The 24393-nt window shown below is 37.4% G+C and overlaps 1 protein-coding gene and 1 long non-coding RNA gene across 3 annotated transcripts in view; one reads left to right on the top strand and one right to left on the bottom strand.

Annotated features, from left to right (window-relative positions):
• Positions 1 to 4048: 4048 nt before the first annotated feature.
• LOC121041584 (uncharacterized) lies at positions 4049 to 4810 on the bottom strand. Its single transcript, XR_005795794.1, has 2 exons — positions 4627 to 4810; positions 4049 to 4533 (listed from the first exon to the last, which is right to left on the bottom strand). It is a non-coding gene; the product is annotated as an uncharacterized LOC121041584 (long non-coding RNA).
• A 27-nt stretch (positions 4811 to 4837) lies between these two features.
• Positions 4838 to 24393, top strand: part of UBR1 (ubiquitin protein ligase E3 component n-recognin 1) — a 135670-nt gene continuing 116114 nt past the window's right edge. The window contains exon 1 of one of the 2 annotated variants that reach the window (XR_005795793.1): positions 4838 to 5018. Coding sequence is in view for 1 of the 2 variants with exons in the window: in XM_040492444.1 (XP_040348378.1) it covers positions 4938 to 5018 (81 nt within the window). In the remaining variant the exon portion in view is untranslated. The remainder of the gene's footprint in view (positions 5019 to 24393) is intronic. The other variant, XM_040492444.1, reaches the window with a different exon arrangement.

The following is a 24393-nucleotide window of genomic DNA, read 5'->3' as shown; positions in this document are numbered from 1 at the left end:
TTAGTTGTTGATCATACTTCAAACAGTAAAATGACACCTGAAAAATGACCCTGCAACTTACAAAAGTTATTTAGATGCCAATGCTAATTTAAAAAGAAATATGTATTTGCAGAAGAATCAAAGAAATTCATACTCCTGTTATAAAGTAGGTCAAGCCATACCTTGGTCTAGATCAGAAAAGAGCAATGATAATTCATAAGTTTATATCTACTTTATAAAATCCCTATAAAATATTTAATATAAGTATACTAGAATGTAAAATGTGTGCCAGATACCTGATATTTTTGTTTATTTAATAATAAGCATTGCAATCACAACATATAAAGTGGTAAAAGAGACTCAAAAGGTTTTTTTTCAAAATGTTTTTTAATTGGAGTACAACAGTGAAGCAGTTAAGGACACAAATTTTGAAGCCAGATAGACCTTGATTTTGAATCCAGGTTTTGTCACTTAGTAATTGCAGGTTTAAACAAGCAATCTCACTTGTTCAAGATATAGTTTCCTTGTCTGTGCAGTGGTGATAATAGGAACTACATCACAGGATTGTTTTAGAGTTACACTTGAAAATGCACCTAAATAAAGTCTTTAACAAAGTAGCTGACATTTCTATGTATGAGTCTTGGCTTCTGCACTCAAGGAACTAACATTAGATGAGGAAATTCAATAGGGCATGAAAAACTGCCTACATAAGGCACTATGTTATAAATAATTTAATAGTTAAATTTTGACTATTATTATTGAAAGGTTATCAGGGACTCAAAGATTCCACAGGAGGCAAGGAACAGGCTTAGAAAAAAAGCAGAAACCCAAGGAACTGCAGGAGGCACAACCGTCTTTTGGCAAGGATAGTCTGGGCATTGCTATCTTAGGATACCAGGCAGGAATGAATTCTAACCACATGTTTGGGGACACGGTTCCCTCCAACAAGACTTCCCACAATGGAAAGACCTTCTGCATCAAATAAAGAAAGTGCTACTGGATGCAGGACAGCCAGAAAACAAAAAACAAAACAAAAGAAAACAAAACAAAACATCCATCCTGAACACTAGCAGGCATTGTACTGAACACTACCAGTCATTGAGGGCTTTAGGTAAAGTGCCTCACTAATCTTCATAACCATTATATAAGGAAAATACTCTCATTACTACATCTATTTTACAGATGGGGAAACCAAGTCTCAGAGAAATTAATTTGCCCAAGGTCACACAACCCGCAAGTGCTAAAAAAGAAATTCAAATACAGAAAGTTTGATTCTACAGGCTAGGAACTAGCCTATTATAGATACTATAGGTACTACTAAAGCCTACTATAGGAACTATAGCTACTAGTTCCTCCAAGAGGAGGGAAAAACCCCACCATATCTGGCTAGATCAGGGAAGACATTATCAAGGAGTAGTTTTGAGCTGAATAGACTATTCATCCATCCATCCATCCATCCATCCATCCATCCATCCATCCATCCAAGTATTTAGTATTTTACCTATCATAAGAAGTAGGCAGATAAAAATGTTTTACATAAGTACTAAATATTTATTGGAAGAAAAAATAGAAAATACAGTTAAGGAATAGGTAGAAAATTAAAATGTCCACATTTTTGCAACCGAAGGATAACCAAGAGTAATATTTTGGTGATTAGTATTCTTCATTAAATATCTAGAATTTTTTCTTACAAAATTAGAACCATATTATTTTAGTAACTTGCTTTTTCCACCCAACAATATATAGTGAATATCTTCCTAAGTCCATAAGACCACCTTTACAACATTGGCTCTTAAATTGTATGGTCTCAGACACTACAACTGGTGACTCCAGGGGCGCCTGGATGGCTCAGTTAGTTAAGTGTCTGACTCTTCAATTCAGGTCATGACCTCATCGTTCGTGGAATTGAACCCTGTGTTGGGCTCTGTGCTGACAGCAAGGAGCCTACTTGGGATTCTCTCTCCTCCCTCTCTGCCCCTCCCCCATTGTCAAAAATAAACATTAAAAAAAATAACGATTATCAACCCAATACATGTTAACATAAATAATATTTTTTAATGAAAAAGAAGTTTTCTAGAAGAAAAAATTACTGAAAGATATGGCAATGTTTTACATTTTTGAAAGTCTCTTTAATAAAGGGCAGCTGGATTCTCATAGTTGCTTCTGTGTTCAATCTATCGTGATACATTATTTTGGTTGAAGTATATGAAAAAAAATCTGGCCTCACACAGATGCATAGTTGGAAAGGAGAAGAGTATTTCAATGGCATTTTCATATAATTGTGGATATCCTTTGAAACCACAGCAAAACTGGGAAAATGGTAAATTAAAAAAAAAACAATTCAATGTGGAATGTAAAACCATATCAATTAAATTTTTGTACTCCGTAACATTAAATTCTATTGGTCTATTTAGCAATGTGAATGGATCTTTCACCCATTCTTTATAATACCCTGTGTTTGATATTTACAAGATTTTGGTTCAATGAGTTATACAGATCTTCCAAATGTCAATAAATTCCATTACACATTGTCAAAAAAATCACGCATGTTAATATCACCAATTTCATTGGGACTTTGTCAAACTCGCAGTGGCAGATCTGTTTTCCACAGAATGTTCCCTTGAAATCTCTACTAGTGAAATCGACAACAAAAATTGCTAACTGTTTTCCTTGAAGAGAAAAGCTTACTTATTCATATTTGAGAAAATGCCTGCCAAATATCTAAGTACCCGGGTACCTGTTACTTGTTAAGTTAATGTGGTATTCCTTGTAAAAACTGGCTGGTTGACTTAGCAACTCAAGTGCTTCTCCTCAAGTCAACTATCATACTTTTGAACACAACAGAAAAGGTTTATGTGTGCTTCCCATTTCATCATACAGAATACTTAAAAGGGTTGAGATTTTGTACCATTTTTACTGCTCCATCAAGGACATTGGGAAACAGATTCTCCCCTCCCCACACTTTTTTTTTTTTTTTTACTGCAAGAGCATGGTAGTCAAATTACTTCTAGATCACTTTGGTGACTTGAATTTGGTGCCACTGCTTTTTATTTTGTGCTAAGAGGCCAACAGTTTCACCCACCATTGCTTCTGCATCAGTTAGTACAAATATCACATGGCTTATAAAAAAAGAAGCACAAAACTTCTTTGTTATTACTATAGAAGTTACTATAAAAGTTTTCACCCCATCAGCTTCCTAAATTTGGGGAATTCCCAGGGAGTCTGTAGACCACATTTTGAGAATCAATGTTCTACAACACTTTTAATGGCTGCAGAGAATTACATTGTATGGAGTGACCAAAGTTTATTTAGCCAATGTCCTTTATTAAGAGCACCTGAGTTGTTTCTAATTTTTCTCCATTACCAGTAATGATGCAGTTTAAACTTCACTTGCATCCTGAATTAGATCTTTAGGATATGGCCTTAAAAATGGAATCACTGGACCAAAGAGCATGCATTTAAGAAAAACTGGCTTCTGAACGTTGCTTTCTGTAGGCTTACTAATACACTTGTTTTTTATGTAACAATGAGTATCCTTCCAGCTTACCAACATGGTGGTTATCTTTAAGAAAAAACAGAAACAGACCAACTTCACATCCAATAAATGGAATCCCATTTTGTTTAATTTGCATTTATTTGCTTGTTAGGTTTTTTCATCTTTATACAAAATTAGTGAGTTGCATATTTATGTATTTTGCCTATTTTTGTATTGAAATAGTCTTCTTTGGGATTTTATCTGTTTGTCTGTCATGAATGTTGCAGGCTTTTCTTCCCAGTTTTTGTTTACTTTTTAACTTTGTGTAATTTATTTTTATATGTAAGTTTTAAATTTTGATTAAATTACCTATCAGTCTTTTTATATTTTCTGCCTTTGGTGTCATGCTTTAAAAAGCCTCCTCTGTCCTAATATACAAATATTTACGTTTTGTTTTTTACTTTTTTTTTTTTTTAGTAAACTTCAATTCATTAAGAATTATTTTGATATATATGATTTGAGGTAAAGATATGACTTAGCCTTTTCCCCAATAGTTAGCTTTTAATTCCTTCCAGCATGTTAGCTTTATCATTATTTTTCCCTTTGTTAAAACCTTATATTAAATCGTTAATTTGTAAACAATTTAAAACAATACAGATGAAGTTAAAGTAGCTCTTGACTAAGTTCCTATCCTCAGAGCTATTATTAGTTCTTTCCTTTCAGGCTTTTCCCCTTGCATTTAAACGCACATAAGCACAAATATGTAGTTTACGGCAACTTGGGTTCCCCCCCACCCCCCACTTCGCTTAACTCATCTTTATCTTTCCACAAGAATCTACTTTGTTCTTTTTAACACCAACGTATGGTATTCCCTAACGCGGATGACCAGGTTTATTTTGTCCTCCCTCTATGGCTATACGACTACAAGGTTTCAATTTTTCGTTATTTCTTCACCCACCTCTCCCCAAAGCGGATGCGGCTTTAGCTTTCTTGTGCGCATGTGCAAGTGTCCATGGGCTACATTCCTAAACATGGAATAGATTTGAGTACTTTCTTATTTTGTGGGTTCTGGGGAGCCACTGCGGGTACGGAGGGAGACAAACACACTCAGACCAACAACCTGGATAGAAAGAGACCTAGAACAGGTTCTCAGCCCCCCACAGTTTTCTTACTTTCAAAATGGACGCTGAATTTATTTTTTACCTCGTAGACGCAACAGTTCCCAGCATCGGAACCAGATGCAAAACTATTCAGAGGCCAGGCACTACGACTAAGAAATTAGGAGAAGAAAAACCTCCAGCCCTAAGGTCCGTGACGCTTGCTTCCGGGAAGCGGACCGGAAGCCACGCCTCGATTCTGCGTCAAACCTGACTTCAGGGGCCGTCGTAAAAGTGTCGCCCGCCCCGTGTTTCTTGGACCGGCCACAGGTTTCCGCTCGTCTTCGGCCGGGGGTCTGGAACTGCGGGTGTCAGTTTCCCTCAAGATGGCGGACGAGGAGGCTGGGGGTGCGGAGAGGATGGAAGTCAGCACGGAGTTGCCCCAGACCCCTCAGCTCCTGGCATCTGTAAGTCCTTGTAGGCAAGTTCCTTTTGTCCCCCCCCCAGTCCCTCCATACCGCGCTCAGGAGGATGTCGGGCTTCGCCCCTTATGGCGGCTCTGGGGAGGGGGAGTCGTATGGATTGATCTGGAAGGAAGCCATGGAATAAAAGTTAGTCATTACCCACATTCTTGCCTGCCAAGTCTACGGAGTATTATGACTTTGTCATTTATTAGTCGTGACGAGTTCAAGCATGTCTCTATCCTGAAGTAGAAATAACTGGTGATGCTATTAGATGCTCTGGTATGGGGGCTAAGACGGGATTGGAGGAAAAGCCATTTGCCGATGGACGCAGTGCCACCTTCTCTTGATGACAGAAATGCAGGACGCTGCACCTAATGTTATATTTCACAGCTGGCTGGGTGGGGCCTGGTAATGGCAGGGAATGCTGTCAACTCATGTCAAGATACGGGGTGTAGGAACTGTAGTCCCTCATTCTAGTATCTTGAGAACCCCAGGCCTAACCCTCAGTGGAGGAACCCGTCATCTGTCTGTTCTTTCTAAAGGTGAAGAAGAAACTTCCAGACTTTTCAATTCAGAGCACACCATTAATTAATTTCGGAATCCATATTTTGCCCTTGTATTTTGCCCTCACTGTCTCTGAGCAAATTTGAGTTAATAGTCTGCCTACAGGGAGAAAGCAGATGAGGAGGATAGGAGATAGGTAACTATTAGGGAATATTCTGGATGTCCTCGAACATCTAGTGGGGAGCTAAACAGGGAATAACCAAATATTGATCGCTGCATGATGTTAAGAGTTTTATCACTTTGTCTTTATTGCTGCACATAGAAAAGTGTAGGATATATACCTCTTTAAAAGGTCTTTGGTTTGTAGTTTTAATAAAAACATTTTTTGGACTATTTTAATCATGCAGACACTTAAGCATTGTTGTTTGAGAGAATTAAGTGAGCTCCAGAAATAAGAATCCACCGGAAGGACTGGGGTGACTGGCTGGGAGATAGAAACCAGGTAGGGAGGGAGTTGGAATAGGAGTTTGGCGACCAACTAGAGCAGTGCTTGCAACCATCCTCCACCTCAAATAGCAGTTCAACCTCACTTCACTGCTGGTGTTGAAGGAGGAAGCATCTCTTTGAGATGATAAGAAATGAGAAGGTAGGAAAAATTGAGAAGCAGCTGAAACATCTGGTCTTAATGGTAGCTTGTGCTTTTTTACCTCTTAGAAGGAGTATAGAAACTGTGGACACAAGTGTTACTGTAATTTTGTATTGCCAAATGTTTTGCCAATGCTTTGATACACTAATTCTTCCAGTGGTATAGTAAAACCTCCTCAATCCAGACTCCACTTATTTGTAATTGGAGATTAGTACAGGAATCAAGCTAGAGTTACTTTGCAAATTCTGTACTTGAAGAAATACTAGATTTCTTGGGGGCAAGACTTTGGGTTTTGCAAAGCAGTAGGTAGATGCCAAGACAAGTGTAATAGCCTGAGGGAACTCACAGTTTAGTGACACAGATCAGACAAGTGTTCAAAGAATTTTAATACAAGACAGGGTGATCTAAGAGGGTCATCCTATCTGGATGAAGACCAGGTATCTTTTTCCTTTCCTTTTCTTTTTAAAGCTACCGTCTTCATTTTATTCTGACAGTAGAGTGAGATACTGGTCTTCCAGTTTACTATTTCTTTGCTGTTAAATGAAAGAAGCCCAGAAATTCTTTAACATTTGAATCATTTTGCATTATAAACTACCATTGGGAGGCAAGGAAAACAAAAATAGTAAGTATGGGACAATTATAAGGTTTTAGAAATCTTACCAATTCCATTAGTCTTGTCCTTGGTTATACTTTGTTTTCTTTAAAAACAGCAACAACAACAAACAACAACAACAAAAAACCCCCAAACTTTCTTCTTAAACTCTAGATCATTTCTCTGTCCTATTGCTATCAAAAGCGTGGAGGCTCTCAAATTCCTAATATCACCTAACATGCAATTAAGGTGAAATAATAGGTATGAATTATGGGGCATTTATAAAAGCCATTGCTTAAGAATCATTAAAGGAATTGATTTTTTAGGTCTGGGGTGGGGAATTTTCACAGCATACCCTCCTGATTCTGAAATCCTGGTCTGTGGGCCAGTCACACTTTGAGTAAGACTTAGCTAGATGTGTGGAGATTGTCAGTATAGAGTTGACAGTTGAGATTGTGGGAAATGGAGATCTTTGAAGAGGAAAGTGTCTGTGTGTGTTTGTGTGTACTTGTGCATATACACAGAGACAGACATGGAGGGAGAGAGGGAAAGGAGGGAAAAGGACTGGGGACAGGAATGATTGAATTTCAGGGATAGAAGATGGAGGAAGAACCAGAGAAAGATGTAAAAAGGGAACAACCAAGTAGGTAGGAGGTGAGAGTAGCATGGTGTCATAGGGTATAGTTTCTAGGAGAGGGTGGTTTATTGGGTTCAGAAGATAAGGACTGTGAAAAACTGGGAATTCAGAGAGTTGGTGGGATGGTCTAACAGAAATTCTGCCTTCTGTCATCTTTGACTGGATTTTCTTTCTTAAGTCCATCTCAGATGTCTTCTAGCATGGTACTACCCTCTTTTCTTTCCCCTGTCTACACACTCAGCCTATGTGATTTTGTCCAGTTCTGTGGCTTTAAATACCATCGGTATGTGTTCAGTTCCCAAATTTATATCTCTAGGTCATCTCACTTCTGAGCTCCAGAATCACAAACCCAACTAACTGCCTACTTGATATATCCACTTGGATGTCTGGTAAGTGTTTCAGACAGGGGGAGCAATTATGAAGCTACTGCTGTAACCCAAGCCTTAGCTGATGGTGGCATGTAGTAGAGAGAGAGATCGCTGAAGATAAAGAGAAGTAGATAGATTTGAGAGAGACTTTAGAAGTATGGTAGAAACAAAAAGATTTGCTTATGGATATTAGGCCTGAGGATAAAAGGGAAGAAACAAATGATGTCTGGATCCTCAGTTTTTGGTTTAAGCATTCATGGCTGTGGCTGTGTCATATTCTGAGAGAAAGGACCAGGTTTGGGGAGGGGATAGGAGGGAGGCCAATCAAGAATTTTGTTCTCCCTGTCTCATGACACTTCCGTAATAGCTCTTGAACACAAACAACTCTCTCTGTCTCCACTCCACCTCTCTAGTCCTATCACCATCTGTTGCCTAGGCAACTGCAGTGGCCTCTTAACTGATCTCTTTGCTTCCATTTCTGCCCTCTTCCAGTCTATTCTGCACAGATCAGCCAGAGTAATCTTTTTAGGACTAAATCAGATCATGTCAGTATTCTGCCTAAATCCTTCAATGGCTTCCCATTTTATTTGGAATAAAATGTGAACTCATTACAAGTTTTTCAGGATCATGTGTGATCTGGCCCCTACATCTTCCCCTCATTTCCTGTTATTTCTCCTCATTCACTATTAGCCTCCCTGGGCTTTTAGTTTCTAAATCAAGCACAAGATCTATCTTGCTTCAGGGCCTGTGCTTTGCTTTTGTTGCTTACTGTTCTTTTTTCCTGGAGTGTTTTTCCTCTGTTTCTTCTTGATATTTACCAAGTCTAAAAGATAGGTTCCTCTTAACCCTTGTCTCTCAAACCACCCTGTTTATTTCCTTACTGAACTTCCTATGATTTGCAATTAGTATGTTTCTTTATTTACTTATTTAAATATCTATCACTCCTATCTGAATGTAAGCTCCATGAAGGCAAGGATTATGTGTGACTTGTTCACTGATATATCCCAGTATGTGCTTGAAATAGCAGACGTTTACATATTCTTAATGAATAACTGAGGATCAGCATCAGTGATTTGTTTTAACAAGATTGGTAGTGATTGGGGAGGGAGGTTGTGGATGGAGGATGGGGAGAGAAATGAGGGGGCTTATTGGGGTGGTAGCTAATGTTAAAGTTTAGGCTGAATGTGGCAGGGAGAAGAGGGTGTAAGAAATGCCAAAGTAGGAATTCTGGGGGAATTGGTGGTATTTGAGGTATTAAAAGTTACGATGTTGACATAAATGGAAGAACTGAACATTGTGCTCAGTAAGGGGTTTTGGAGTTTGAGAACATGGAGGTACATCAGGTTTTGTGATGGTTGAGCCAGGTTAGCTGAACCTCTGTGTGTTCCTAGGGCACACTTTTCATACTTCTGTTGCATGCAGCATGTCTCAGGCTGTCCTCAGCATTGCCTGTTCAGTGTCTGTGTTTCCCTCTAGACCATAAACTCCTTGAGAGCATGAACTGTTTCTTGTTCACATCTGTATCTCCAGTACTAACACATTGCTTCAAAATTTTTATTGATGCATGCATGAATGAATGAATGAATGAATGAGAAGACATTAACTGAGGTGGAGCAGAGGTAGAGATAATAAGAGTTGAGGAGGTTAAGAGATAATGAGGCTAAAAGGTTTAAAATTGAAAGGGAAATTTTTATTTCATTTTAATTTTTTTTTGAAAGGGGAATTTTTTAAATTAACATTGAGATATCCTTTATGTACAATAAAGTGCTTCCATTGTAAGCATTTAGGTTGATGAGGCTTAACAAATGTACACACATGTGTAACTATTACTAAATTGGGATATAGAACATTTCCATTGCTCCCAAAATTATAGTGTCCCCAAATGGGGGGGATTTTAGTTTTTTGGGTTTTTTTTTTTACATCTAATATTGTTATGTTTGTATAATAATCAGTATGAAAATCAAGGAAAAAATTATCCACAATCTCAAATGTGTGCTGAATCTTTAATAACAATTTTTTTTTTTGATAGTTGACTTTAAAATACTGAGATGGGGTGCCTGGCTGGCTCAGTCTGAAGAGCATGTGACTCTTGATCTCAAGATTGTGAGTTTGAGCCCCAGATTGGATGGTAGATTACTTACGAAAATAAGAACCTTGGGGTGCCTGGGTGGCTCAGTTGGTTAAGCGTCCAGCTCTTAGTTTCGGCTCAGGTGGTGATCTTGCAGTTGTGAGACTGAGCCCTGAGTCAGGCTCTGTACTGAGCATGGACCCTGCTTGGGATTCTCTCTCCCTCTCTCTGCCCTTCCACTCCCCTGCACTCTCACTTTCCCAAAATAAATAAATGAATACTAAAAAATAAAAAAAAGAAAAATCTTTAAAAAATAAATAAAATACTGAGATAGTAGATGAAGGAATAAGAAGTTATATGTTCTTTTCAGTGGTGGCGATATTCCTTAGAAATTGGAATATCTATATCATTTTAGGCCACAACATAGCTTTCTGTAGTTAAGACACATTTAGAAGGAGAAAACTAGGATGAAAACCAAGGTCTCTGGAGTTCTGACTGAAGGGCTTTGTCACCAGATCATAGCAGGGCATAGTGCCTGTTGTTTTTTTTTTATCACCATCTCCTAATTCTTATTGCAGACAGCTAAAGAAAATGGATTTTCGGTATCAGACTCTGTGAACTCAGGCATGAAGCTGAGGCCTAAAACTGCAGGTCAGAGTGATAGATACAGGCCCACTACCTGTAATAGTCTAGAGAAGACTAGTGATTTAGTGTGGATAAGCTGGTGCTGATGATTGACTGCTTATGTTTAATAACAGACATCATCCTGCAAAATAAAGAGGGTTTTGTCCTCAATACTGCAGAGAAGGACTGGGTAGATACGTGTATAATCAGTAATGCATGATGAAGCAATGCAGTGTCCTGCCCATCCTCTCTTCATGTGGGATTATTTCAGATTTCCCTTGCCATCATTTTACCCATTTTCTACAAGTGTTAAGTATACACTGTGCTCTATGAAAGTTTTCTTTAGGCTTTTAACTCATTGCCTCAGATGACTTAAGACAAAATATTAAGACCTCTTTAGTCCTGGGTAATTTACTATGAACTCCTATGTGTTCTTTTAAGGTATTCTGAATTAACATGCCTCCTGTTGAAGAAACAATTGTTATTTGATGAGTTCTTTTTTTTTTAAAGCATTTGTATACTTTTTTTTTAAGTGTATGTATATATTTTTGAGGGGCGTGAGGGGTTGAGAGAGAGGAAGAGAGAATCCCAGGCTGGCTTCATGCTGTCAGTGCAGAGCCCAAAGTGGGGCTCCATCTCACAAACTGTGAGATCATGACCTTAGCCGAAATCAAGAGTCAGACGCTTAATGAACTGAGCCACCCAGGTGCCTCTGGTGCAGCAGTTTTTTTTAAATGTTAAGTTGTACCCTATAATAAGTTAAGTGCTTATGGAAATATGCTGTACTAAATAAATGTTACTGAATGACTCTGGAAGAGTTATTGTACTTCCTTAAGTGCCTCCTTGCTGTCTGGGAATGATATAGGCCCTGTTGAGAATGGGGTATGTTGTTAATCACTTGAATGTAATAATTCTCCTTCTAATAGTTTATTTAATGCCATTCTTCAGAACAAAGTCTATTTGACTTGTTTGGAGGAGCGGGGCTTAACCACTTGCTGTGTCTTTATGGACTACCTTTTAAAATGCCTTTGAACTTTTGGTATTTATGAGTAAGCCAGAATGACTTGAGAACACAAGGAAAAATCTATGAATTTATCCATTTATTTATTTTTAACATATTTTCTTCCTTTTTTTTAAGTTTCTGCCTTAAGAATTTCACTATTTAAGTTTATTTATTTTGAGAGAGAGGGAAAGCATGAGCGGGAAGTGGCAGAGAGAGGAGGAGAGAGAATCCCAGTCAGGCTTCTGTGCATGGAGCCTGATGCGGGGCTCGTGAAATCATGACCTCAGCCACAATCAAGAGTCAGTGTTTAACCAACTGAGCCACTCAGGTACCCCATTTACTTTTATGTACACACATACTCTACCTTGTCATCTAAGAAAGAATTTTAGTTTATTTGCAGATTATATATTCAGTAGAGTAGAAAGAGAATGTGTATGTCACAGTTTAGGAAAGCAGATTTCATTCATCCAAAGACTTCAAGGGGAGCTTAGAAAATTGGAGCATGAACCTGTGGTCAGAGAAGAAAAAGGGAGAGAATGGCTTAGGAGGGACTGGATGCCTTCAAAAACTAAATTCTGACAGGGTGCTTGTATATTATCTTAACAGAAAAGAAAAAAGAGGGGCCTTTTTGTCACATGACTTTGTATTTGACCCTGGCTTATTTTATCAATGGCCATGAAGACATAGTATACTTACTTATCATATTTACACACAACACAAAGCTGGCAGGGATAAGAAATACATCATAGAACACACACAGAAAGAAATCTCCTTAGGCTGAATATTGCATCAAAACTGACAAAATGGAAGTTAATTGTGGTGAAAATACAACCTTATACCTAGGACTCGGTATTTGTGTATAGGACCAGGTCTCTTATATGCGATCAGTCTAAAGGTTTTGGTTGTCTGCAAACCTAGTAAGTCATAATGAGATATGGCTACCAAAAAAAGAATGTGATCTTTTAGAGCAATTTAGTGCCGTGGATAAGGAAGGTAAGAAACAGTTCCACTTCTCTGTATGGAGGCACGTTGGTCACATTCCATAAAAGTAATCAACACGGAGAGTGGTCTGAATACCATGTCATTAGGGATGGCCAAATGCCATTTCTAGGGATGGACAGATTTCTTTAATTTCTATGTTCTCGTGTAGCCTCAGAATGAAGAGACTGATGAGAGACTTAATAGTTATTTTCTTCATTTATTTGAAAGGCTGTTGGTTGAAAGAGCCCAAAATTGTATTGGATTATTTCAGACTGCATAGGGTAAAAGTTATAGGAAGGTAGATTTTGGGTTGATTATGAACTGTAAGAATGGACATTGGCCGAGAGGAAGTGTTCGGACAGGTTTAGGGAACTGATTATCAGATGTGTTGTAGAATTTCCTCATGGGGTAAGCAGTTGAACTAGGGTTTTTGTTATTGTTTACTTGTTCTTAAGCTTTATGAATCTGTCAAATAGTATTACAAGAAAACTTAGTGTAACCAAAAGATTTCTTGGTGCCTGGAGATATTCCAATTACACTAATCCAGTACTTACCATGAACAATTCTAGAGCCTCCAGATTTTGTTACTCCTTTAAAACAGAGTAATTAGAAAAAAAGTTACAGGGCCTTTAAAGCCTGGTAGATACCAAACAGTTGTCTAAGGAAGGGTAAGCTGTGGTTTGGACAAAAGTAACCTATTAAAAGTTAGTTTCTTTTTCAGAATGATGTTTCCAAGCAGGCATCCAAGTCCCTGGGTCAGAATTGAGAACATATCTTTAATCTCCGTGGGGATGAGGAAAATGTTTGGAATGTTTGGGAATTTAAATATTGTGAGAACTTGTTTTTAGCAAAGAGTCAAGTTAGGAAAGCCTTCTCTTAACTGCAGATGTTGAAAAAAAATTTTTTCCTTCTGGACCTTGAAATTAAAAATTCTTAATTTTATTCTTATGTCAAATGGGTAAAAACACTAAAAACAACCAAACAAATAAATAGGAAAATCAGGCCTACTCCAGCCACCAGTAATCCCTGAACATGTCACCTAGTAAAATACATCCTGTGTAGTTTTTCTAATCTGGAAAAAAGGACAATCTTAGTCAAAAAAGATTTTCCATAGATGTGGCAATCATCTAGGAAAAAATCTTCATGAAAAAGTAAAATTATACTTTACCTCATATAAGAATTCTATAGTTTTAGAAGGCTTAATATCATCATTTGCTTTGTTCTCTCTAGCAAGAAGTCCATAACATTCAGCAATGACTGAGAACGTTTATTAAGTACTTGTGTAGGCCTGTGGGGATACAGGGATTTGTAAGGCAATGATTCTCCCATCAGGGAATTTATAGTTTTGGTGAAGAGGCTAAGTGTACACATACAATGATAACTAGTATTATTTGCCAGAGATATAGGTACTGAATGAGTACCTCCTTCAGTAAGTGCTGTATTGGAGTTACAGGGGAGAATAATTTTCTTAGGCTGATCAGTGAAACGTTCACAGAGGAGGGCCTTAAGCTAGATGGACCTTAAGGAATAACACTCCATGGGGGTGGAACGGTGGACAGCTAGTGGTAAGATCACTGGAGAGGACATTTAAGGCATCAACACCCAGACATTCTGCCCAAGTCAGCCAACAATATAAAGATAACATCATAAAATACTAGTTCTTCGTACTAAAACATCCAATGCCTAAGACATGCAATAGGCAGTTTTTAGGGAAGAGACTTCATTTGGAAGAAGAAAAAAATAAAAAGGTGAAACTATGTTACTTGTTTTGTTTTACTACTAAAGTGAAATTGTTAGTCTGGAGGGTAAATTTAAAAGAACTGTGTACTTATATTTGGTTGAGTAGAATGAGCACTGAAGGAGTTAGGATGCCTAAGATCTGCTCCTGGCTCTGATACTAATTGGCTGTATGATATTGGAAAAGCCAGTTAATTCTTCCTGTGATTCAGTTTTTTCATATATAAAATGAGAGACCTGAACCAGAAGATCCCTTTGGTTTTGGTGACTGTAAAGTTTCTCATGTTTTTCTAAGAATTCTTCAAAAACTTGAAAAGAACTAATTCTATGACTTCCATTATATAAGTAACACAGAAAAGTTTTTTGTTTGATATATAGCAGTAAATATCCAGGATTTTTTGTTTTGTTTTGTTTTTCATGAGTACTGTTTGGAGAAAATAACCTTAGGTATACCGTAGAACATTAGATATTCTCTATTTCACAGTTACAATTGTTGCTACATTTCTGGAGAAAACAAGCTGTTGGTCTGTTGAGTACCCTAGAAAAGTTGGAGTTAGAATACTGGAATGGAAGGTGTAGTTTTTTTATTTTTTTAAGGTTTTAGTAAAATATTTTTAATTTTATAATTGAAAAAAATCCCCCCAAATATGGAAAATATCACTAAGAATATTGTTCATATACTGTAAGCAAGCATACAGATTCCATGAAAATACGTTAAAATCTCACTACCCACTGCTCTTAACATTTTGGTGTATATTCCTCCTGATTTCTTCCCTCATATAAATAGATACATTTAACCAAAATAAGGTTTTATATATACTGCTTTGTAATTTGCTCTACTAAACTATACATTATTAATGCCTTTCTGTATTAATAAATAAACATCTTCAGTATTGGTTCTTTTTCTTTTGAACTCATTTTAGACTTACAGAAAACTTGCAAAAACAGCACAGTTCTTTTATATCCTTGACTCATGCATTCCCTAATGTTAGGCATCTTACATAACCACAGTATGTATCAGGGACAGGAAACTAATGACACTAACTAAACTATAGACTTTATTTGAATTACACTATTTTTCCCACTAACATTGTTTTTCTGTTCCAGGGTCCTATCCAGAATCCCACATTACATTTACTTATTATTTCTCCTTGATCTCTTCCAGCCTGTAACTATGTCTCAATTTCTCCAAAGTCTTTTCAGGTTTGTAGCAGCGTCTTGGTCTTGCCTTATATTTCTTTAAAAAAATTTTTTTCTAAACATTTGTTTGTTTTAGAGAGAGAGCAAGAGAAGGAGAGAGCGCGTGCGTGTGGTCGTTGTGCACATGTAGGGGAGGGGCAGAGAGAGGGAGACAGGAACCAAAGCAGGCTTCTTATTGTGAACGCAGAGCCTGATCAAGACTCAGCTGCTTACCCAACCCAGGCACCACATCTTGCCTTGTTTTTCATGACCTTGACATTTTTTAAGAATATTGAAGTTAGTTTGTAGAATGTTCCTCAATTTGGATTTGATGTTTTCTCATGATTAGAATGAGGCTGTGCAATTAAAAAAAAATTTTTTTTTTAATGTTTATTTATTTTTGAGAGAGAGAGACAGAGTGTGAGCTGGGTAGGGGCAGAGAGAGAGGGAGACAGAATCTGAAGCAGGCTCTAGGCCCTGAGCTGTCATGACGTGGGGCTCAAACTCATGAACTGTGAGATCATAATCTGAGCCGAAGTTGGATGCTTAACCAGCTGAGCCACCCAGGTGCCCTGAGGCTATGCATTTTTGGCAAAATAATACAAAAGTGGTACCACAAGCTTCTCAGTGTATCACATTAAGGGATTCTTGGTATCAATATTCTTGTTACTAGTGATATTTATCTTTTTTTTTAATTTTTTTTTCTTAACGCTTATTTTTTTTTTAATTTTTTTTTCAACGTTTATTTATTTTTGGGACAGAGAGAGACGGAGCATGAACGGGGGAGGGGCATAGAGAGAGGGAGACACAGAATCGGAAACAGGCTCCAGGCTCTGAGCCATCAGCCCAGAGCCTGACGCGGGGCTCGAACTCAACGGACCGCGAGATCGTGACCTGGCTGAAGTCGGACGCTGAACCGACTGCGCCACCCAGGCGCCCCAACACTTATTTATTTTTGAGACAGAGAGAGACAGAGCATGAACGGGGGAGAGTCAGAGAGAGAGGGAGACACAGAATCTGAAACAGGCTCCAGGCTCTGAGCAGTCAGCACAGAGCCTGACGTGGGGCTCGAACTCACATACCGCGAGATCGTGACCTGAGCCGAAGTCGGACGCTCAACCAACTGAGCCACCCAGGCGCCCCAACTAGTGGTATTTATCTTAATCACTTGGTCAAATTGGCATCTGCAAGGTTTCTCTACTTTAAAGTTAATATATTTTTTCTTTGTAGTTATTGTCTTCAGGAAGATATTTTGAGACTATTTGGCATCACCTTGAATGGGTGTATTATATCTTACAGATTTTTTAGTTTTTTTTCTCTTAATTGCAAAAGTATTGACACTTGTGTAAAAAAGGTCAAACAGTATAACATTGTTTCAAGTAAAATGTGAAAATCCCTGGATTGTCTCCCCAGTTCCTTCTCTCCATGTAACCACTGTTAACAGTTTGGTGTTTCTCCTTCCAGATCTTTATCTGTGTTTAGGAAAGTATATGTTTAGATGTACAAAATAGACATTTAGGCGGACCTCATTTTTTCAGGTACAAGTGACATTATAGGAACACCCTGGTATATATATCTTTGCACAGTTGGGCAATATGGCTAAATGATAGATTGCACAATTTCTTAAGCTATTTCCCTATTGATGGACATTAAAGTTTTTAGTTTACTGTTTTTGTGAATAACTTTCCACACATAAAATGTGTAGATCGAAAAAATAAAATAGGGGGCGCCTGGGTGGCGCAGTCGGTTAAGCGTCCGACTTCAGCCAGGTCACGATCCCGCGGTCCGCGAGTTCGAGCCCCGCGTCGGGCTCTGGGCTGATGGCTCAGAGCCTGGAGCCTGTTTCCGATTCTGTGTCTCCCTCTCTCTCTGCCCCTCCCCCGTTCATGCTCTGTCTCTCTGTGTCCCAAAAATAAATAAAACGTTGAAAAAAAAAAAGAAAAAGAAAAAATAAAATAGTAAAAAAATAAAATAGTAAAATAGACTGTCTAGGGAAAAATAAATCCTTTTCAGAGCTCTTCCTACTGTAATTTATTTTGAATCCTTTTAGAGATTTTCTGTGTAAATGTAAACATACAAAACTATGTCTCCTCTGTTTTTTTCCCCATCTCCCTTTATAAGTGGTAGCATATACTCACAGTTACATATCTTTTGTTTTTTATTTAACAGTGTAACTTGAAGAATGTTCCATATCAGGAAATACAGATCTGTGCCCTCCTGCTTTTTATACTGGCTGCATTGAATTTATATATCATGATCTATTCAACTTGTATTGGGAGACATTTAGATTGTTTCTTGCCTTTTACTATTATAAATAATGCTGCAAATAAAATACTTGTATTTCTTATATTTTTGTTCTTTTTGCACATTTGAGTTTACCCAAGGAATAAATTTCTAGAAGTGGGAATTCTAGGGCAAAGGATTTTTAAATTTAAAAATTTTATGGGTGCCTAGGTGGCTTATTTGTTAAGCATCTGACTCTTGATTTTGGCTCAGGTCATGATCTCATGGTTTGTGAGTTTGAGCCCCCTGTTGGGCTCTATTCTGATATGTGGGCCCTGCTTGGGATTCTCTCTCTACCTCTCTCTCTGCCCCTCCCCTGCTCACGTGCTCTCACCCTCTCTCTCTCTCTCTCTCTCTCTCTCGTTCTCTAAATAAAATAAAAACATTAAACATTTTTCTTTTTTTATTACATTTAATTTATTTTTGATAGACAGAGCACAAGTGGGGGAAGGGCAGAGAGAGATGGAGACACAGGATCCAAAGCAGGCTCCAGGCTCCGAGCTGTCAGCACAGAGCCCGACACAGGGCTCGAACTCACAAACCGTGATATCATGACTTGAGCCAGAGTCAGATGCTTAACCGACTGAGCCACCCAGGCACCCCTAAACATTTTTTTAAATAAAAAAAATTAATAATTATCTCAAAATTACCCTTTAGAGAGGATGGGCTACTTCAATTCCTACGATAATACCTAATTTTAACAATGTATTTTACATAAATTTTTTTAAAGTTTTTATTTTAATTACCGTTAACATATAGCATTATGTTAGTTTCAGGTGTGTAATATCGTGATTCAACACTTCCGTACATCACTCTCTGCTCATCGTGACAAGTGCACTCCTTTTCTTTTTTTTTTTTTTAACGTTTACTTGTTTTTGAGAGAGACACAGAGAGACAGAGTGTGAGTAGGGGAGGAGCAGAGAAAGAGGGAGATACAGGATCTGAAGCAGGCTCCAGGCTTTGAGTTGTCAGCACAGGGCGCTATGTGGGGCTTGAACTCATGAAACGTGAGATCTTGACCTGAGCCGAAGTTGGCCACTGAACCTACTGAACCACCCAGGCACCCAACAAGTGCACTCGTTAATCCCCATCACCTATTTTACCCATCCCCTCACTACTCTCCCCTCTGGTAACCATCAGTTCATTCTCTATAGTTAAGAGTTTGTTTCTTGGTTTGTCTCTTTGTCTCTCTCATCTTTTTTCTTTTGCTTGTTTGTTTCTTAAATCCACATATGAGGGAAACTATATGGTATTTGTCTTTGACTTAGTTCGCTTAGCATTATACTGGCTAGCTCCATCCATGTCATTGCAGGTGGTGAGATTTCATTCTTTTTTATGGCTGAATAATACTCTTGTATATATATACGTCACATTTTCTTTACCCATTCATCAATCGATGGACACTTGGGCTGCTTCCATATCTTGGCTACTGTAAATAATGCTGCTATAAACATGGGTATATGTATCCCTTTAACTTCACATTCTTGTGTTCTTTGTATAAATACCCTGTAGTATGATTGCTGGATCATAAGGTAGATCTATTTTTAGCTTTTTTAAGAACCTCCATACTGTTTTCCACAGTGGCTGCACCATTTGCATTCCTACCAACAGTGCGAAAGGGTTCCTTTTTCTCCACATCTTTGCCAGCACCTGTTGTTTCTATGTTGTTGATTTTAGTCATTCTGACAGGTGTGCGACAATAACTCATTGTAGTTTTGATTTGCACTTCCCCAATGATGAATGATGTTGAGCATCTTTTTTTTTTTTTTAGTGTTTATTTTTGAGAAACAGAGAGAGACAGAGCATGAGTGGGGGAAGAACAGAGAGAGAGGGAGACACAGAATCTAAAGCAGGTTCCAGGCTCTGAGCTGTCAGCACAGAGCCCATTGCAGGCCTTGAACCCACGAACTGTGAGATCATGACCTAAGCCAAAGTTGGACACTCAACTGACTGAGCCACCCACATGCCCCAATGTTGAGCATCTTTTGATATTTCTGATGGCCATTTGTATGTCTTCTTTGGAGAAATATGTTACATTAAAAAAAATCATTCATGACAATTAAGTGGGATTTATTCCTGATTTGCAAAAGTGGTCAAATATTCACAAATCTTATCAGTGTGATACAGCACATCAATAAGAGAAAGGATAAGAACTATACGATCATTTCAATTGGCACAGAAAAAGCCATTTGACAGCATACAACATACATTCATAAAAACCCTCCTCAGAGTAGGTTTAGAGGGAGCATATCTCAACATAATAAAGGCCATGTAAGGAAAAACCCTCAGCTATCATTACCTTAAGTGGGGAAAAACTGAGAGCTTTTCTCTTAAGGTCAGGAACAAGACAAGGATGTCCACTGTCACCACTTTTATTCAACATGGTATTGGAAGTGGTAGCCACACCAATCAGACAACAAAAAGAAATAAAAGGTATCCAAATTGGTAAGGAAGAGGTAAAATTTTTACTCTTTGCAGATGACACGGTACTCTATATAGAAAACCTGTAAGATTCCACCAAAAAAGTGCTATAACTGATAAGCAAATTGAGTGAAGTCGCAGGATCCAAGGTCAATGTACAGAAATCTGTTGCATTTCTATACATCAATAATGAAGCAGCAGAAAGAGAAATTCAGAAAACAGTCCCACTTAGAACTGCACCAAAAATAACATGATACATAGGAATAACCCTAACCAAAGAAGTGAAAGACCTGTACTCTGAAAACTATAAAACATTGATGAAAGAAATTGAAGATGACACAAGAAAATGGAAAGACATTCCAAACTCATGGATTGGAAGAACAAATATTGTTAAAATGTCTGTACTACCAAAATCAGTCTACACGTTTAATGCAGTCTCTATCAAAATACCAACAGCATTTTTCACAGAGCTAGAACTAACAGTCCTAAAATTTGTATGGAATGACAAAAGATCCTGAATAGCCAAAGCAGCCTTGAAAAAGAAAAAGCTGGAGGCATTTCAATTCCAGACTTCAAGTTGTATTACAAAGCTGTAGTAATCAAAACGGTATGGTACTGGCACAAAAATAGATACATGTATCAATGGAACAGAATAGAAAACCCAGAAATAACCCCCCAATTATATGGCCAAGTAATCTTTGACAAAGCAGGGAAGAATATCCAATGGGAAAAAGACACTTTTGCATGGATAGCAGCATGCAAAAGAATGAAGGCATACACAAAAATAAATTTGAAATGGATAAAGACCTAAACCATAAAAATCCTAGAAGAGAGCACAAACAGTAACTTTTTTCTACATAGGTCTCCTGAGGCAAGGGACACAAAAAAATAAAGTATTGGGACTACATCAAAATAAAAAGCTTCTGCACAGTGAAGGAAACAGTCAACAAAACTAAAAGGCGACCCACAGAATGGGAGAAGATATTTGCAAATGATATATCTAATAAAGAGCTAGTATCCAAAATACATAAAGAACTTCTAAAACAACACCAAATAATCCAATTTACATAAAGTTTTAATGAGTTGAATTTACTTATGGATGGCATGTTGAGCTTCAGGAAAGCACACTCAGAAAGCTTTATATATAGTCAAATATCTATAAGTTTTTTGTTACCTGTACAGAACTTTATGTAAATTCTAATTCTATTTCAGCTTTATAAAACTCTTTTGACAATTTTATGAGTTTATCATAGCTAAATAAAATTCTGATTTCTGTTTTTTGCCCTGAAAATTGTTTTTAACACTTTTAAGGGGGCACCTGTTAATTTAAGGTATAGTGAACAATTATATGTTCACCTTGTCAAAACTCCTCATGATTTTATAAACATTATCTAGCCTTTGTTCTTACAGACTGAAAGTTGTAATTTTCCATACCTGTTACTTTTTCTAGAGTTCCTTTATTCTCTTGATGAGTTTTTTGCCTAGATTACATTTCCTAGTGGACTGAACAGTCAGTCTCACAGCTTGGGACAAGGGTGTTCCTATGCCAAGAGGGCCAGGGCCTTAGCTATATAGATAGTTTATGGGTGGATGTCCTGTGCCCTACCAGCAAGTTGGATTAGTGTGTGATAAATAAACTTCTTTGTTGCTTCCTATTTCTGTGTAATTTCACAGAAGGTATAGCTAAATAGACTCAAGAAGCAGAAGCATGTTCATTTTAACATATATCCATTTCAAAATTAATCTTAATTATTTGGTTGTGTGAAAGATTTGAAAAATGCATAGTGAGTAGCAGAATTGGATATTAGTTACTCATGTTCATTTTGAAGAGCAGAAGGCTTTAATTTTTATCAAATCCATTTTTTGAATGCTTAATGCTTTTTGTGCCCCGTTCCAGAAATCTTGACCTGCTCCAAGATGGCAAGAGTTTTCATTAAGAAGTTTTATGGTTTTAGCTTTTATATTTAAGTGTATGATGCATTTCAAATTAATTTTTGTGTTTGGCATAGAGTTTAGATTGAAGTTTACTTTTTTATAAGGATATCTGATTGCCTCTGTAATTTCTTTGAAAAGACCATCTTTCCTTCTTTGAATGGTGTTGGTTCCTTTTCAGGAAAAAATTGACTGTGTGTGGATTCATTTTTGGACTCTCTCTTCTGTTCCATTGATAAATGTCTTTTTTCATGCCTCTGCTGCACTGTCTCAATTAGCATAGATTTATGTGAATCCTGAAATCAGGTAGCATGAGTCTCTTCTAAATTTTTTATATTTCTATATTCATTTTAGAATCAGCTTGTCAATTTCTACAAAAATGTTTGCTGGGATTGCGTGGAATCTGTAGATCAGTTTGGCAAGTGTAGATCTCTTAATATTGAATTTTACCATCAATGAACATAATATAGTTCTTCATTTATTTGGGTGCTTTAGAAATTTATCTCAACAATGTTTTGTAGTTTGTAGTGTAGAGGTCTTACATCTTTTATTAAATTGATGCCCAAATATTTTAAGATTTTTAATGCTACTATGAATGCTATTTTTCAAATTTCATTTTCAAATTGTTGGTAGTATATAGAAGTACAGTTGGTGGGGTTTTTTTTTGTTTTTGTTTTGTTTTTAGTAGGCTCCTCTCCCAGTGTGGAGCCCAACACAGTGCTTGAACTCATGACCCTGAGACAGTGTGCTTCTTCCCTTTCAATCATCATTCCATTTGTTTCTTTTTCTTGCCTTACTGCACTAGCTAAGACTGTCAGAACAATATTGAATAGGAGAGAACAAAGGAGAGAATGTCCTTGCCTATTCTTTATCTTTGGGAGAAAGTCTTCAGTGTATTATTGCAGATATTTTCTCTCAATCTGTGGCTTTCCTTTTTGTTTTATAAACTATGTACTTTAAAATTCACTTTTAAATTTTACATAAATAACTTTTTATTGTACGGTTCTGTGAGTTTTGACATTTGCCAACATTTGTGTAACCATCACCATAAGACAGGTATAGAACCATCCCATCGCACTCAAAAATTCTGTCATTTCTACTTTGTAGTATAAACCCCTGGCAAACCACTGTGCTGTCCTCCATCTTGGTAGTAGTTTTGCCTTTTCCACAATGTCATGTAAATGGAGTGATATAGGGCGCCTGGATGGCTCAGTCAGTTGAGCGTCTGACTCTTGATTTCAGCTCAGGTCATGATCCCAGGGTTGTGGGATTGAGGCCTATGTTGGGCTCCACATGGAGCATGGAGGTGGCTTAAGATTTTCTCTCTCCCTTTGCCCCTTTCTCCCACTTGTACTCTCTCTAAAATATAAATAAATAAATAAATAAATAAATAAATAAATAAATAGGATTTTGAAGTACATAGCCTTTAGAAATTTTTAAATTAGTTTTTAGAATATAGCTTAAGTGTGTACAAATATGTATAAAATGTGTAAAATATGTATAAATGCCAGTTTTTACATAATTATAAGACAAACATGAGATACTAATAAAGCCAGAAAACCAGCCCATTTCAAATGAGCAACATTCATTTAACTAGAAGGATGTTAACTGCAACTAAATTGTCAGTATTGGGTTGATAGTAGAGAGCTGTGCACTCAACTTTTTGTTTCCCTTGCCTCTGTTCATTTAAGCTTGCTATTACTGAGTGGCATTAAAAACTGATTGGGCTGGGTTGGTTGGATGGTTTAGGGTAATCATACCTCATATTTAAGCCCAAATTGCCAGCAAGTAATCACCGAATGTCTTTTTTAACGGAATTTCTTGGTGCTTGGAAAGCTATCTTGTTTGATTGAAGATAAGAATGAGATGATGGTGTTATTGAAACCTGCATATAGTGTCTGTGAAGCCCACTTATTATGGGAATCAGGAATTTGGCACAGAGATGAGAGCTCTGCTCAGTTCACACAGATGCTCTATGAACATGGCCCTAACTGCTAAGAGGCAATCAATGCATAGCCTTTTGAACTTTACTGGTTTTATAAGAATACATTTTGATTTTGCCTTTATTGATAACTTATTCCTTTTATTCTTGAGCAGTATTCATTCCATGGCTTGGCCATACCACAGTTTGTTTATAATTCACCAGTTGAAGGACAATTGGGTTATTTCTGGGTTTTGGCAACCTAAAACTCTTGTAACATTCATGTATAAGTTTTTGTATGAACATAAGTTTTCAATTCTTAGGTAGATAGCTAGAAGTTTGATTGCTGTGTTGTAAGGTAAGTGCATGTTTAACTATAAAACTGCCAAACTTTCATAAAGTGGTTATACCGGTTTCAGTTCCTACTAGCATTTTCCTTTTCTGCATTCTTGTTTATACCTGGTATTGTCAGTTTTTTATAT

The sequence above is a fragment of the Herpailurus yagouaroundi genome, unplaced genomic scaffold, assembly GCF_014898765.1.
Source record: "Herpailurus yagouaroundi ecotype Mexico unplaced genomic scaffold, PumYag 184, whole genome shotgun sequence".
NCBI classification, from domain to species: Eukaryota; Metazoa; Chordata; class Mammalia; order Carnivora; family Felidae; genus Herpailurus; species Herpailurus yagouaroundi.
This window is presented reverse-complemented; position numbering and strand designations above follow the sequence as displayed.